This window comes from Agrilus planipennis, unplaced genomic scaffold (assembly GCF_000699045.2).
Source record: "Agrilus planipennis isolate EAB-ADULT unplaced genomic scaffold, Apla_2.0 scaffold14, whole genome shotgun sequence".
NCBI lineage: Eukaryota > Metazoa > Arthropoda > Insecta > Coleoptera > Buprestidae > Agrilus > Agrilus planipennis.
The window spans coordinates 921809-939173 of NW_020442313.1; the positions used below are offsets into that span (position 1 = coordinate 921809).

Sequence of the window (17365 nt, forward strand, 5' to 3'; positions counted from 1 at the left end):
CCTTTTTTATCACATTCATTTCCGGATCCTTTAGTCTTATCAAGCGAATCTGACATACTGTTGGTTTACAATCAATTTATAGAGGATGTGCTTCGTCATTGGCGTACGCTTTTACTTTCATCTTTCAATATAGGCAGGTTTGTTTAATTTCCGGCACACGCCGAGGTATCCTTGTAAAACTTCATCAACTTACTCAAGCATTATTCCTTTACGACAATAATTCAATTCTTATTTTTGTTTCATCACCGGCTCATCAAAATCTTCCCGAGAGAAATACTTCGTGAGTAGAAGACCAAAACAATTACATCAGGGAAAAGTCATTTTCAAAGTAGTTTTTCCTATTAAATTAAAATTTAAACCCAGAATTGCCTCACCAAATCTAAATTTTGGAATATTTAAACTTCGAGATCCAAGTGACGCTAATGCAACTTATTGCGTTTTGAGGTTAGAACAACAATTATACTTCATTTATTTTCTCTAGCGATGTGCCTCTTCCAATGTATTGGATGCGCGTTGGTAAAATAGTAGGTAGGGAGAAAAAAGCTCATTATACTCTCGACTCTTGTTCATTAAGCATACTTTTTCATACAGTACCTGCCCAAAGTTTTGTTCAATCATGAATAGTAGTGCGAGTCGAAAACAAGCGTTTAATATGTCTTCAAATATAAATAAACGTCTCGTTGATATTTTCAGTAGTAAATGGTACCAATAACAGTACATTTGAGCAATGCAACTGTAGTGGATAAAATGATCAATTTTTCCGTGCAATACTGTACGGATTATACGCTTCTCACCGGTTAAGAGTTTGGCCGAGAGTTGTCTCCTTCCTTTTCTGGCCTAATGCTGTTCTTTTCTACTTTGCGCCGGTTAAACTGAAGGTCGCTACAGAAAGCAAACGAAGTATATAATCAAAAACGCGATTTAAAGGATTTTCCACAGATCTTTTTATTTTGTCCATTGATATTCTTAGCCTTAGCCTCCTTAGTGGTGCACCACTGGTATTAATTTTGTTTAACAATCTTGGATCTTACAATAATTGGACATAACAAGTGTTTATGACGTTCCACGTACCCACATAAATAATATAATTTATGAATGACATTTAGTAAGCAAGCGATATTTTGTGTTCGATAACCCCTTTGCTACTGTTACTCTTGGCCTTTGTCATTTAATCAGTCACCGTGAACAGGTCACGTGATAGTACGCCTCCTTCAATTTCATGCCAAATATGTGATCTATAGGCACGCCTTTGTATGCGCTTTCTCTTGTGTAAAATGGCACCAGCAAAATAAGCAATTTTTCTTTTTCATTTAATCAGTAGCCCAGTAGTCATTGTTAATTTTAGGAGAATACAGGGTCGCTTTAATCTATTGTCGTCAAAATGCATATCGCAATTAATCCGAAAAGGTGGCATTTTGTAATACAGCTAGATAACCTATCATAATCTCAAACGAATCGGGTAAGCGTACTTTAATGCTTGGTACAAGTAAATTAATAGTTGTTAATATTATCGTTAGCGAATTCATCATGCAACTATTCGCAAATTGTTCACTGTTTATTTTTAATAAAGAAGATCTTAAATCTGCAATCTATCACAAATTAATTCTGAATTAGTTATAAATGTGATGTAATAATATATTGTCTATATCTTCAAACTCACTGAACATACATTTTTGTGAGTGTTTATATCGTCCCAAGTTATATTCTGTACAAAAACGTAGCACATTATATGTTTATTATTTTTTTGTTGTCGAATTTTACTGTCTTATTTAGTCGTCGTGGCCATGCGCCTCATGCGCCTCCTTTGCTTGTATTTCCGCCCAATGTTTTCTACTGGCAGGGGATTTCGCTAGAAAATGTAAAGAAAAAATATTAATTAAGTAAAAAACATTAAGGTCTTGGTCAATAATCTATCGAAACTGTTATGATTTAAGAATGAGTATAATAATAGATAACTTTTCTTCTTCTTGAAATGTGTCAAAATATACACATACTATAGGCCTGATGAATGCGAGGGCTGATTTGATTTGTTCCGCCCCTAATTCAATTCTAAGTTAAATACTATCTACAGTTGTCGATCAAGTTTGGAAGAGTCTTATAAAAATGTGTATAATGTGTCAATGAACAGTGATTAAATGAAGATAAAGAAAATTCTGGCGAGGTTCGTGACAATGAATGAGTCCTTGATCCATCATTACGATGTAGAGACCAAAATACAGACTTATGAACCCATCAGGGCTCACCCCAGCCGAAGATGTAACCATCTCTTTTAGGATTCTGAAGATGTAATTTGGTAGATTTTCTACAGAAAGAGACCACAATTACAGGTCCTTATTATGCCAATGTAACTACACCAGTTGATATAAACAGAACAGGGAACGAATGTTACGCAAAGGTGTTCTCTTGATCAAAATAATGCACCATATTGAGCGTCCGTAATTGCAACATTTACAATAGCTAAGGCAGGCTTCGAATTAGTTGAGCATCTGCCATATTTACCAGATTTGACTCCTAGCGATTATCGACTGTTAAAAAGACCGTGGTAAACGATTCTCGTCAGATAAAGTGGTGATATGTGCGGTAAATTACGGGATTTCAAAGACTGAAGAAAAACAGCACCGGTTCAGTGAAAAAAATTCTTTGTCGACGGTAGAACGGAAATTTATTAAGGTATAAATTCGAAAAGTGTAGCGTCACAGCGTCACCCGTCACGTTACGCGGATAAATCCAAAAGGTGTCATTTTAACAGGCTTCAGAAATTAACCTCTTCTTCATTAAACATACTTTTTTGTACAGTACCTGCCAAAAGTTTTGTTACATCACGAACAGTACTGCTAGTCGAAAACAAGCGTTAAAGCCTTTAATATGTCTTCAAATATAAATAAACATCTCGTTGATATTTTCAGTAGTAAATGGTGCCAATAACAGCACATTTGAGCAATGCAATTGTAGTGGATAAAATGGTCAANTTTAACGGTTTAGTGAATCGATTTGTAATTTTTACAGGATTTTTAGAATTGAATGAGGAACGTTCTTCCAAATTTTTATTTGTCTCGTAGCATTTTGACATACCTCCCAAACATCCTTAAGTAGATAGTGGGGGTTATACGTTAACTGATGTTGTATTCTTTGGTTTTCAATTTCATTTGAGCTTGTTTTATTGCGATGTTGCGACAGTGCCGTTAAGTAAATGTTGCGCTTATCTATTTTGAACAATGACGTGGAGTTGTTTAACAATTATTTGCTGAAAATTTAAATTTTTTAAATAAAGGATTTGAAGTAGGCTTTAAATTCAAAAGCTGGTTCGATATCTACTGTTTATCGAGACATCTTGTGGATAATTTTTAAGGATCTTTAAATGTTTCTGTTAAATATCGTTTTAGTTGGCGTTTTTACACAGTTTACCTATTAATTGTTGTTTACTAGCATTGTCTGACACGTATGATATCCTTTATTTTTCCTACAAGATAACATAATACATAAAATTAGTTACTGTAGTGATCGCGCATAACTAAATTCGCGCGTCGAGGCTGTTGAAAATGGAATTTTTTCGGTTCAAAGGACACCCAGAACAAACAGGAGGAAGTGATTCAAGGCTCTTTAAATTTACACGATCCTTACAAAACAGCTGGCAATAAAGTGAATAAGGCGGTTGTCATTGACGAGTTTATTTTAAAAGCGCTCATATTTTTAATATTATAAACGATGAGAAACATCAGACGGCCGACGCTACATGTAGTAGGCGGTGTGACAAAAACAAATGTTTTTCACAATAATTGGAAAGCATACGGGCTTGATTAGCACTAATTTTACATTATGATTAATTTAACGTCTTATATTAAGTCCATACGTATCTATAAATTTAAGTCAAATTTATCGTCATTTGATTTTTTTCTTTCATAACACACAACAGTGAAAATTTTGTAATGTTGACTGCACCATCTCTAGCTTTTCATCTATTAGAGAGTGTATAATATAACGTTTGGAAAACCCACGTTTCTGTATAATTCGTTACACTTTGAACAGAATTTTATTAATAGATAATATGATTTTTCATAAACTTACAATCGGAGTGATTAAACAATTGAGAGAATTAAGAAAAGCCTTCCAGGTATTATTAAATATTTTTCTCATAAACCATTTCCAATTCCTTCACTTTTTCCATTTTTATTTTTCTCTCTAAAAACACACCGTGTTACATAAATATGTCTTTTCATTACAATAGCGTCAATGTCTTCGGGCGTTTTTCGATCGGTTTTCTTCTTGATGCTGTATATCCATTATTATCCTTTCTGCTGTCTGAGCAATGTTTAATCGTAAAGGTTTCGACATTGAAAAGTCTGCTGTCGTTTTTGCCGCTGCAGAGAAAGACACAAGCTCCCTGAACCCTGAACTTTTACTCTAATGATTTCTCGGAATTTAACGAACATGTGTACAAAGATCAGTAGGTTGCCGCCATGTCGCCTCGGCACTTCGCTTCGTCAGAAGGACATCTCAATAACAACGTTCTTTGGTTCTTGAATTTGGTGTTTACACGTCACAGAACGTAAAGCATTAGAAAACTAAGAAAGTCATAAGCGAGATTACATCTCCTGCCGAAGGTTCCGTACCTTGTTTCAAAAATGTGAAATTTCTTTAATGTTTAGCTACTAAATGTCTTACCGTAATGTTACTATCCTAAGCAATCAAATAAAAATATTTTGTTTGTTAGTATAGGTATCAAATATTAAAAAAAAGCAAATGAGTTTATAAACATACCTAAACTAAGAAAAAAAGAGCATCGTTCGGGAGTGGTCCCTCAGCCTCCTATACGTTAGCCAAGCACATAATTATGTACAATTGTTAGGAAACATTAGGTATAACACATATGGATACCTTAATATTTTCCTAATTTTGAATTCAGTGGTTTTATAAATAAACTAGCAAATTCTCCGGAGATAATAGCTCACATAAAAATTAAAAAAATAGCACCTATCTATGCTTTACCATTTATTTGTGTTAAAAGGTTTCTGAAAAAGGAAATCCCTTTGATATTCCGATTGATGAACCCCCCGTATGTACTTATGAATGTTCAGCTTTTCATGTAGAGACAGAAAAATACGAAGGGAAGAAAGTATTCAAAAGAATTAGAAAAGCATTTTGTTCTACATGTTAAGTTAAAACAGTTCTTTGCGATTATAAGGATTTCCTATTTCAAAAGGAGAGAATCTTTATGAGAAAACGACGGCTTAAGATCTAAGTGTATGGGACCTTTTTTTCCACATGTTTTTGAAACTAGTCGCTGCAGGACATGCTACCAGTAAAGAATTTAGTAAAACATCTGCAAAGGCTTCGTTCATGGGACTATAGTAGAATAACTCGGAAATACGTATAGAATCTTCCTGTAAAACGAAGTCCTTTATTATTACCAATGTGTAGCTTTTCATATGTTTTAGAAACAAAAAATATTTCAATTTTAATGATTGAAGGAACCGAATCATAACTTCAACCATTATGGAAGGGTCTGTAGTGAAAGTCTAAATTGTTGGGACAAGTTCTTGAAAGACGGCAGCGGCCCCATTCCAGCCACCCCAGAGGTTGTCATCGGAAATAATATTAACAGAAGATGTAACATTTCAAGAGTAGGAACGTGAAAGAATTTGAGTTGTAGTGTTATGGAGGAAGCTTTTGAAGTGTAATGCTATAGAAGGAAATCAATAAATACTAAGCATGTGAAATAGGTGGTAGGACACCTTCTCAGATATGATGGGGTAGTTAGACACATACTAGAAGCAACAGGAGTAGATTGGTTAAAACAGACTTAGAATAGATTAATGTTCGCAAAAAGTTAAGGATGTGGGACACTCTAGTTTTCAAGAAATGCGAAAACTGGCTCAAGATAGGAGGAAGTAGAAGAGCTTTTCCAACCAGTATTTGGGCTGACGACCTTATGATAACAGTGAAAGGTCACGTGTATTTTCATATTGATATTGACAATAGTTGCTGTCTGAAGTTTCTTCTGGAGTCATAAAAAAAGAACAGAATCAATCTACATGCAGAGGTAATTGGCCATTTGCCTGTAGGGAATAACCCGCTCTTAACACCGTCAAAAATAAAATAAAAATAATCGCGACTACCCTTGACCTCTTTCCTTCATTACATAACGGCTGGTGCGCTGTTTATTGTCCTGAATGTTCTAGAAAACATTATTTCGCCACAAAACGAGACTTGGTTGCCACATAACCAACCGTCAGGTAGTTAGCATTAAAGTTCATCGATTTGGATGGAACATAAATACTGCAAATGCCAAGTGAACAACACACACGTTGATGACGATTTAACTTCATAAGACCATACGTAGACATGTACTTATAGAATGAAAATCGACTATACAGGGTGTCCCATTTATAATAATTAAAAAAGGAACCATGGCTTCCTGACACAAAATACAACAAAGAAGTGTTATACAATTTTTCAATCCAGTGACAATTGAGCTCGCAAATCGTCTTTGTAAATTTGAACGTACAATTTGTTTCATTACGGGCCTGGATCTAGGCGACCAACCTCAGCTGATTTAGTGTGGATATAACAAGTACCTACCGGGATAAAACCGAATGCACTTCCACCTTGTAAAAAAAAGATAAAAGTGAAAAAGAAATGCGTACCTTTTATAAAAAATGTTTAAATTGTCCGCCATTCGCTTCAATGCAACACTAACAGCGACGTACCCAGTTGCTGCGATTTTTGGCCCAGATACAGGGAATATTTCGAATTATACGATAGGCATTGGTAATGTAATTCACCACCAACTGACGGTTGAATAAGAACCCTACTAGAATGCACTATCACACTACTAATTATCCTTATTGTAATAGTCTTTCATGAAATGACCACTAAATAAATAAACTAACACTAACAAACTAAATTCTACAACAATCCAAAACAAACTGAACAACCTCTTAGGAACTATGACATTATGTGTATTTATTCCAGTCACTTCCAGCAGTGTAATTATACGAGGTTATATCAATATTTAGCTTTTTACATTTAATGAAAACAAAATAACCAACTTGGTCCTTCTGGACACATCTTTGTATTACTCCACGTGGGGTTAATGAGTCCTGCCAGGCAAAACTAACGTTTAACACATGTGAATGGTCAAAGTAGGTCTGCATCTTAACTTTTACAACCATAACACATACATTTGTTTTCGTACACTAGTACATTATCATACAAACCTTTACCAAACGCTGGGTGGTGAGGGTTGTTTGTGCACCGTTTCTAACTATTCCGTAGTCGTTAAAATTTCTTTTCTATTTAAAAGAATATAATACTCGACTACATTAGGTCCAATTCAGTTTACGATCATGGGATTTTCGATTGTGATAGCTATGTAGTTTTTCTAACATATTGTCATCTAATGGACCTTAACGCGAGTGCATTTTCCTCGGCTGATCCGTAACTTAATACCAAACATAAACAATAACATCACCCCAAAAAGCAGCTGATTCCGACCTACTGAAGGTGAATTTTTCTACGATCAGCCGGCAATCGTAATTAATTTGCGATTGTGCAGGGCCGGCATCAAAACTTGTTATAATTTTATAATTTTTTATTTTGTTTCAAAAGTCAAAAGTGTTATAACATTTTATGTTCCAAGTGTCTGTATCTGTAGTATAAATATTAATTGTTATAACTGGGACACCCTATATAATGAAAATCGAGTATATATTATCTCGTCAGATATTAAGTAATAGCTGTCTGCATCGCTGAAGTCCATACATGCATAATGTAGTAGGTACGCCCCCTATTAATTTTTCCGCTGAAATTTCTGTCCAAAATTACTGCCCACACCTCATCGTCACACCTGAAACGGTCCGATACGTGAACGTGATTTACCGTGGTGTACGTCGATGTCAAAGCCCTTCAAAATCTCAATCATTCAAAGTCATAACGAGCACACTAACCTATTGGCTTAGTGCAGTATTTTTAGCTGTGTCCGCGGCCAGCACGGCAGATTGGACCGTTCGGTTCCTGAGAAAGTCACTGCGGGGCTATAAGCCTGATGAATACGACCCAGACTGCTGCAAATATCTATCTGCGTGTATAATACGTTGTATGTAGGTATGTAAATGTGTATATAAACAGACACATACATACAAAGCGTTTATTTACGACATGGATCGGCTTGCGCTACCCACACACCGATTGCTGCCAACTTGGAGGAACTTCGCTGGGAATTTCTATAGATAACGGCCACCAGTGGTGCAGCCAAGAGGGATCTCCTTCCATCTCTGATAAGTCGAGAATGTATTTTTTCAAAGGCTCTCAAAAATAAGTCGAAATATACTTAATTCGAAAAAAAATTATGGCTTTTAATATTTCCTTCGTGTTAGTCGAATTTGTATAAACTCAAGAGTCATTTTAAAGAATCATTTCTTCAGAAACGAATACACACCATACACTGCACTATCAAATGACCTTTCCATTCTTCCATTCTAATTGGAACATCCTTTAAGTTCAAAAATTATTGCAGTCAGTTTAAGTTATTTAGGGAAACAACAGATTTGTTAAGAAATTGTTAAAACAATTGAAATATTTAAATAAAATAACTATAAAATGATACATTCGCCACAGATTCAAGTACAGGTGAGCGTGGTTACGAAGATGGAAACAAAAAACGGACTATAAAATTCCCACATAATTCTCAATTTGTAATCATCGCTGCCTTTTGTTATGTGCAAAAAAATTAAAAGAAAATGTGCTCTAAACATACATCATAGGATTGATAATGATGACGATAAACTATTCTTATACTTCATTTACTTTCTCTAGCGATGTGCCCCTTCCAATGTCTTGGATGCGCGCTGGCAAAATCGTAGGTAGGGAGAAAAAATCTCATTATACTCTCGACTCTTGTTCATTAAACATACTTTTTCATACAGTACCTGCCAAAAGTTTTATTCCATCACGACTAGTAGTGCGAGTCGAAAACAAGCGTTAAAGCCTTTAATGTCTTCAAATATAAATAAACGTCTCGTTGATATTTTCAGTAGTAAATGGTACCAATAACAGTACATTTGAGCAATGCAACTGTAGTGGATAAAATGATCAATTTTTCCGTGCAATACTGTACGGATTATACGCTTCTCACCGGTTAAGAGTTTGGCCGAGAGTTGTCTCCTTCCTTTTCTGGCCTAATGCTGTTCTTTTCTACTTTGCGCCGGTTAAACTGAAGGTCGCTACAGAAAGCAAACGAAGTATATAATCAAAAACGCGATTTAAAGGATTTTCCACAGATCTTTTTATTTTGTCCATTGATATTCTTAGCCTTAGCCTCCTTAGTGGTGCACCACTGGTATTAATTTTGTTTAACAATCTTGGATCTTACAATAATTGGACATAACAAGTGTTTATGACGTTCCACGTACCCACATAAATAATATAATTTATGAATGACATTTAGTAAGCAAGCGATATTTTGTGTTCGATAACCCCTTTGCTACTGTTACTCTTGGCCTTTGTCATTTAATCAGTCACCGTGAACAGGTCACGTGATAGTACGCCTCCTTCAATTTCATGCCAAATATGTGATCTATAGGCACGCCTTTGTATGCGCTTTCTCTTGTGTAAAATGGCACCAGCAAAATAAGCAATTTTTCTTTTTCATTTAATCAGTAGCCCAGTAGTCATTGTTAATTTTAGGAGAATACAGGGTCGCTTTAATCTATTGTCGTCAAAATGCATATCGCAATTAATCCGAAAAGGTGGCATTTTGTAATACAGCTAGATAACCTATCATAATCTCAAACGAATCGGGTAAGCGTACTTTAATGCTTGGTACAAGTAAATTAATAGTTGTTAATATTATCGTTAGCGAATTCATCATGCAACTATTCGCAAATTGTTCACTGTTTATTTTTAATAAAGAAGATCTTAAATCTGCAATCTATCACAAATTAATTCTGAATTAGTTATAAATGTGATGTAATAATATATTGTCTATATCTTCAAACTCACTGAACATACATTTTTGTGTTTATATCGTCCCAAGTTATATTCTGTACAAAAACGTAGCACATTATATGTTTATTATTTTTTTGTTGTCGAATTTTACTGTCTTATTTAGTCGTCGTGGCCATGCGCCTCATGCGCCTCCTTTGCTTGTATTTCCGCCCAATGTTTTCTACTGGCAGGGGATTTCGCTAGAAAATGTAAAGAAAAAATATTAATTAAGTAAAAAACATTAAGGTCTTGGTCAATAATCTATCGAAACTGTTATGATTTAAGAATGAGTATAATAATAGATAACTTTTCTTCTTCTTGAAATGTGTCAAAATATACACATACTATAGGCCTGATGAATGCGAGGGCTGATTTGATTTGTTCCGCCCCTAATTCAATTCTAAGTTAAATACTATCTACAGTTGTCGATCAAGTTTGGAAGAGTCTTATAAAAATGTGTATAATGTGTCAATGAACAGTGATTAAATGAAGATAAAGAAAATTCTGGCGAGGTTCGTGACAATGAATGAGTCCTTGATCCATCATTACGATGTAGAGACCAAAATACAGACTTATGAACCCATCAGGGCTCACCCCAGCCGAAGATGTAACCATCTCTTTTAGGATTCTGAAGATGTAATTTGGTAGATTTTCTACAGAAAGAGACCACAATTACAGGTCCTTATTATGCCAATGTAACTACACCAGTTGATATAAACAGAACAGGGAACGAATGTTACGCAAAGGTGTTCTCTTGATCAAAATAATGCACCATATTGAGCGTCCGTAATTGCAACATTTACAATAGCTAAGGCAGGCTTCGAATTAGTTGAGCATCTGCCATATTTACCAGATTTGACTCCTAGCGATTATCGACTGTTAAAAAGACCGTGGTAAACGATTCTCGTCAGATAAAGTGGTGATATGTGCGGTAAATTACGGGATTTCAAAGACTGAAGAAAAACAGCACCGGTTCAGTGAAAAAAATTCTTTGTCGACGGTAGAACGGAAATTTATTAAGGTATAAATTCGAAAAGTGTAGCGTCACAGCGTCACCCGTCACGTTACGCGGATAAATCCAAAAGGTGTCATTTTAACAGGCTTCAGAAATTAACCTCTTCTTCATTAAACATACTTTTTTGTACAGTACCTGCCAAAAGTTTTGTTACATCACGAACAGTACTGCTAGTCGAAAACAAGCGTTAAAGCCTTTAATATGTCTTCAAATATAAATAAACATCTCGTTGATATTTTCAGTAGTAAATGGTGCCAATAACAGCACATTTAAGCAATGCAATTGTTGTGGATAAAATGGTCAATTTTTTCGTGCAGTACTGTACGGATTATACGCTCCTCACCGGTGAAGAGTTTGGCCGAGAGTTGTCTCTTTCCTTTTCTGGCCTAGTGCTGTTCTTTTCTACTTTGCACCGGTCAAACTGAAGGTCACATCGCTACAGAAACTATACGAAGTATAGCAACCGATAATCCGAAGATTGACATTTCGACAAATGCAAATCGTATTATTTGCCCATCATCAGCAATGCATGTGGCCCCCGCAGTGAAAAAACTATTGCTACCCCATTAAAAATTCTTATAAAAATGAACTTTACATCGCAATCGTATACATAATTGGGCAAGGGGATTATTATTATATGTTTTTTCATTTTACCGAGAGTATTTTCAAACGAACGGATTTGCCTCATCGAGCTCCCATAAGGTAGATTTAATTTGAGTTTATACATGTGATAGGTTTGCCCCTTAAGAACCATATGAAAAACCGCTAAGGCAATCCTCATTTTCGTATCACCACTTTTTTGATGGGATTTTCATAAGGAATGTACGGGGAAATCCCTATATCGACATGCCACACGAGGCCCGCCCGCTACATGGGGCATGCCTCCCTATATATTCTAGTCGGGAAGGATTGTCTGTATTTTTTCTTAGTTGAGCCATTTTAAGTCATTCTCAAAAAAGAGAGGTTTTCGAAAAGATTGATACGGTAGATCAATATTATCGTTAAATAGAATTAAGAACCGAAATCGTATACATAAATAAACAATGCTTACAGACTCTTTCTAGCTTATAAAATACCGGAAGACACAAAATTACGGCATAACAATAATATTTTGCCATCCAATTGTTATCGTAATAAAATTTGTACGGAAATTGTGCAATTTTTGCAGAAAATGTATAGGGAAACTTCATCGGTCTCTCAGGTTTGAAACTAAAAGCATCTCCACCTTGTGGAGACTTCATCATTTCCATGAAATTATTCAACAATTTCTTGATCACATCCGCATCAACTTTACCAAGCATCTTTTTTGGGTCGAAGTTTGACGAAAAAAGAAACTTGTTTAAAAACAATTTAGATTTTGCTGACGTTTCTTTGTATATTTTCAATTCTTCATGTGGATAAAACGTTTTCCAGTTCAATCTCAATTTAGGAGGTGGTGGTAATTTTATGTTTTTAATGTTAAATTTTACTTTATGCGATGGAATAGCTAAATAATTCCCCATCTCTTCAGTTGACTACACTTTTTCTAATCTTAAAACATATTCACAATAGGACACTTCTTCGTTACTAATCACAAAAAAGAACGATAAAAATTCTTCAACGTTTGGGAAAACTTCAATCAGTTGTACTTCTGGTAATTTACAGTTATTTTTGACATAAACCGTTTTACAACGCCTTTCGACTGTTTTATAAAGGAAGTAATCAGGTAGGCTGATGGTAAGTAAATAAGAAGTCTTTAAATAGAAAACACATTCGTGTGGTTAGGTTACAAAATTCAGTTTCAACAAATCGTATTAGAGAAATTCTTTTACAATTGTTTCTACTAATCTGCCGATTAAATTATTTATTGTAGAGAAATATATACTGTAGACAAATAGGTACTTGATATGGTCACGTTAAAGTCCGGCCGGACAGTATCGTTGTTGCCTGTACTAAATGTAATTTACGTTAATGTTCAGTGTTTATGTGAATTACCAATTTATTCTAAAGGACAGTGTTGTAAATTATTCACAAGTTACATTACAACGTCCAGGGAATTATTGTAATAACCATTTGTTAATGTCAGTGAGTATTTGAACAAACTAATCGTAAGTGAAACGTTTTTGTCAGATTAGGTTAGATTCGGTTGGGTTAGGTTAGATTTATTCCTAGCGTGCTCTAACCCATACATTCGTAATCAGTGAAGCAATTCTTCTAGAAACAAGAAAGTTGGAGCTTATCCGGAAAACAACAACAACATGTTGGTAGGTAGTTTTTAATCATAATTCACTGATATGTATAAAAAAGAGGCTCTGATAGGTGCGAGACATTTACAACAATTAGCTTAACTTCCCATGCGTCAAAAATCTTAACTAGAATTGTACAGAGGAGGATGAAAAAAAGGGACGAAAGCACGATTAGGGAAAGATCAATTTGGGTTTAGAAGAAATAAGGGAACGTGGAAGGTCATTCTAGCTTTACGGGTAACTATAGAGAAAACAGCAGAAAAAGGAGAGAGCGCATACATAGGATTTGTACATTTAGAAAAAGCTTTTGACAATGTTAAATGGGACAAGATGTTAAATATACTTAAAAATATAGGCATGAGTCACAAAGATAGGACAGTGATACTTAGTTTGTATAAAGAGCAACAGGCAATTATAGAGCTGGGGCTCCAATGTACAAAAGTAAATATTAGGAAGAGAGTCAGACAGGGATGTACACTGTCACCGCTACTTTTTAATCCATACATCGAAGACGCGATCAACATCATTAAAGACAGTACAACTCTAGAAATAGATATACCTACAGGGGAAAAGATTAGTATGCTTAGATTTGCAGATGACATAGCAGTATTAGCATCTAACAAGGAGGAGTTATATAAAATGGTAGCGGTATTGAGAAAACGGTATGAAAATAAATAAAAGTAAAACAAAAATACTGGTGTGCAAAGGAAGAAAAAGTATAAAAAGAACGAAAATAGAAATAGGAGACGAAAAATTAGAAGTGGCTGATTTTAGGTATGTAGGAAGTTAGGACGTCAGGACGGAAGGAGTAGTAGGGATATAAAGCAGAAGATAGCTCAAGGTTTCGACCACTTAGATCTATGTCACATATATAATTATATTTATTGCAATTTAATTCCTAGATTCCATACTTTAACAATTTATTTCTGTTTTATCTTCATTGTCGCCTAATAAAGTTTTTAAATTAGTAGACTTTTAGGGATAATTTCTTCGATATTTTACGTTTCATGGGCTTTATTAGATAGATGCTTTCTTATCTGTGAAAGTTATGTCCGTGTGAGCCAAGTGTTGCTACAATTTATGGATGAATATGTAACAATTTCTTATCTGACCTTCGTGTGTGTCTACATTGTAAAGAGTGACTGTATGAACATAAGGGGTTTCATTTATGGAACGAACGGTGCCATGTAACCATATTTAGATCAACATCGGAACACTGTGTAGTAGTTGGGTAAGCATTCGCGGAAAATCAATTATATTACGCTTGATGGTAGTTAGTTGATGCCGTCGTAAAGACGTTATCAGCAAAAAAAAAGGCGTGATAATAAACCATTTCCTTTTTTATTTTGCTGACACATTTTTAACTCGATTACTTGTATTAATAAGTACTTTTATCAATGCGTATCAATTATTCTTCGTGTTCCCAGCATAGTGTACGTTTACCCACACTGTAATACAATATAATTATGTGTGAAAGTATTGAAAAGTAATTAAGAATTTACAATGAATTTTATAAAAAGACTTATGGTGGAGATGCTGTATCACAGAAGGGAAGAGCGAAGGGCTAAAGGTTTAGACCATTGCTTAGCATTCGAGAGGACACCGGTTCGATTCCGAGTCCTTCTGCCTTCATCATCATAAACCTAGAACAACCCACATTCCTAACTATTTGAGAACAGTAATCTAATCTAAGTCTACCTCTACCCATCCTAACTCCCGTGTTTGTGCCTCTAATATGTCTCTGACTAGACCTTCATGCCTCAGAAGGTATCCTACCAACCTGTCTTGCCTATTGCTTATTGACTTTCATAGAATCCTCTGTTCTATTCCTTCCAATACCACTTCAATTTCTAACCTTCTCTATCCACGGTGTCCTTATCACTCGTCTGCAACACCACATTCGAACGCTTCTAACCTTTTCTTTTCTGCAGCGCCTACTGTCCATGTTTCGTACCCGTACAGCGCCGCGCTCCAAACATACACTTTTAACAACCTTTTTCGAATTTCTAAATTAACCGTTCGCGAGCATAAAAGTGACTTCTTTTTATCGAAGGAGACTTGACCCTGCGATATCCTCTGCTTTATATCCCTACTACTCCTTGCGTCCTGACATATGTGACTTCCTAGCTACCTAAAATCGGCCACACCCGTCTGACTTGGTCCAAGTTTTTCTGTGATTTTCTTGGATCACCTAGGCAAATGCTGTGTCAGTAAAATTCCACAGATAATCTTTCGTTCTCTTCTGTCTTCTGGCTGAGAGGGCCTTCCGCCCAAGCATCCGACGTAGTCTGGAAGGACTGCCCGCCCGCCAGCATTACTGACTGGTGGGTATAAAACACCCAAAGATGTTTTTTTAAGATACTGTATCATTATGAGAAATTTATCTAGGATATCTTGATCGTTAACATTCAAATTTAATGTCTTTTCCAAAGCGGCTTTCAAAAATTTTAGTTTAATGATAGTTAAATAAGCCAAAACGTTACAAAAGGTTCATGTGAAACTCAGTCAGGACATCCACTTCCTAGAAAGTTATAGAAAATCAGAGAATCTAGAGGCAACTCTCAAGAGTATAACTAACAAATAATTTTTGACAGTGGTTTGAAAATTACTTTAAATTTCATATGAAATATTATAAACTGTATTTCATATGAAATTACGTACAGTATTAGACAAGCAGCCAGACATCAATTGCAATTTTGAGCTTATCGACACCCACATAACCACACTATACTACGCTTACATAAGTAAGGTCTACCTACATGCAATATACATACATACATACGCGTCTGTACACCGCCGGCAGGTATCATTACCAAGCCACATTTGATTCTGTACTACGTGCACATATGTATAAACAATCGCGATTACAATATTGTTCTGATATGACCGCAGTTAGCAGCGTTTGATGTCGTGTATTTTAAACGTAGATATGCCTACGTTAAATAATGTACTTACACAATATACACATAAGACATACATTGATGCACTTAATTAAATTTGATACTACAATATGTATTTCTTTTATCCTGACGTTTAGTACAATTAAATTGTATAATGAATGGAATGGGATTCAGGAGGTTATTCATATATTGATCTCAAATCTTACTTAACTACTGACTCAGTCTGAACTCCAAGCAAAAGTCCACTGATAAATAATGAGAATAAATAAAAATTTATACTGAAAACGAAATCTAAATGATTCGAGAAAAATTTGGAGCTTTTAGTTTCGGAAGAGTCATTTAAGGATGTTTGGGAGGTACAGTCGGAGACAAGAGTACATATAATTAGAAATTCGTGATTAATTAGGTTTTGCAGCATATAATGAGGTAAGCAAATACTATCCATACTAAAAAGAAAGTATACGGTTTGAGAGAAAATTTGGAATTTGACCAAAAACTTTGAATGAAATAAGAAATAACGAATAATATGGAAAATTTTTAACTGACTTTTGGCANTGTTAAAACAATTGAAATATTTAAATAAAATAACTATAAAATGATACATTCGCCACAGATTCAAGTACAGGTGAGCGTGGTTACGAAGATGGAAACAAAAAACGGACTATAAAATTCCCACATAATTCTCAATTTGTAATCATCGCTGCCTTTTGTTATGTGCAAAAAAATTAAAAGAAAATGTGCTCTAAACATACATCATAGGATTGATAATGATGACGATAAACTATTCTTATACTTCATTTACTTTCTCTAGCGATGTGCCCCTTCCAATGTCTTGGATGCGCGCTGGCAAAATCGTAGGTAGGGAGAAAAAATCTCATTATACTCTCGACTCTTGTTCATTAAACATACTTTTTCATACAGTACCTGCCAAAAGTTTTATTCCATCACGACTAGTAGTGCGAGTCGAAAACAAGCGTTAAAGCCTTTAATGTCTTCAAATATAAATAAACGTCTCGTTGATATTTTCAGTAGTAAATGGTACCAATAACAGTACATTTGAGCAATGCAACTGTAGTGGATAAAATGATCAATTTTTCCGTGCAATACTGTACGGATTATACGCTTCTCACCGGTTAAGAGTTTGGCCGAGAGTTGTCTCCTTCCTTTTCTGGCCTAATGCTGTTCTTTTCTACTTTGCGCCGGTCAAACTGAAGGTCACATCGCTACAGAAAGTAAACGAA

The 17365-nt window shown here is 35.2% G+C and overlaps 2 protein-coding genes across 2 annotated transcripts in view; one reads left to right on the forward strand and one right to left on the reverse strand.

Moving 5' to 3' along the window:
* Positions 1-17365, forward strand: part of LOC108737634 (ecdysone receptor) — a 284940-nt gene that overhangs the window by 94629 nt on the left and 172946 nt on the right. The gene's annotated exons all lie outside the window — the stretch shown is intronic.
* On the reverse strand, positions 10075-12688 carry LOC108737651. Its single transcript, XM_018470616.1, has 2 exons — positions 12051-12688; positions 10075-10184 (listed from the first exon to the last, which is right to left on the reverse strand). The coding sequence occupies exons 1-2, from the start codon at positions 12499-12501 to the stop codon at positions 10105-10107; spliced, it is 531 nt and encodes a 176-aa protein (XP_018326118.1). The 5' UTR covers positions 12502-12688; the 3' UTR covers positions 10075-10104.

Bases quoted from the DNA above. Each gene is read 5' to 3' on its own strand.
- LOC108737651 (XM_018470616.1), bottom strand. From the start codon at position 12,501: ATGGGGAATTATTTAGCTATTCCATCGCATAAAGTAAAATTTAACATT. The intron at 10,185-12,050 runs GTAAGCATTGTT...TACATTTTCTAG, and splicing joins TTATAAGCTAGAAAGAGTCT to CGAAATCCCCTGCCAGTAGA.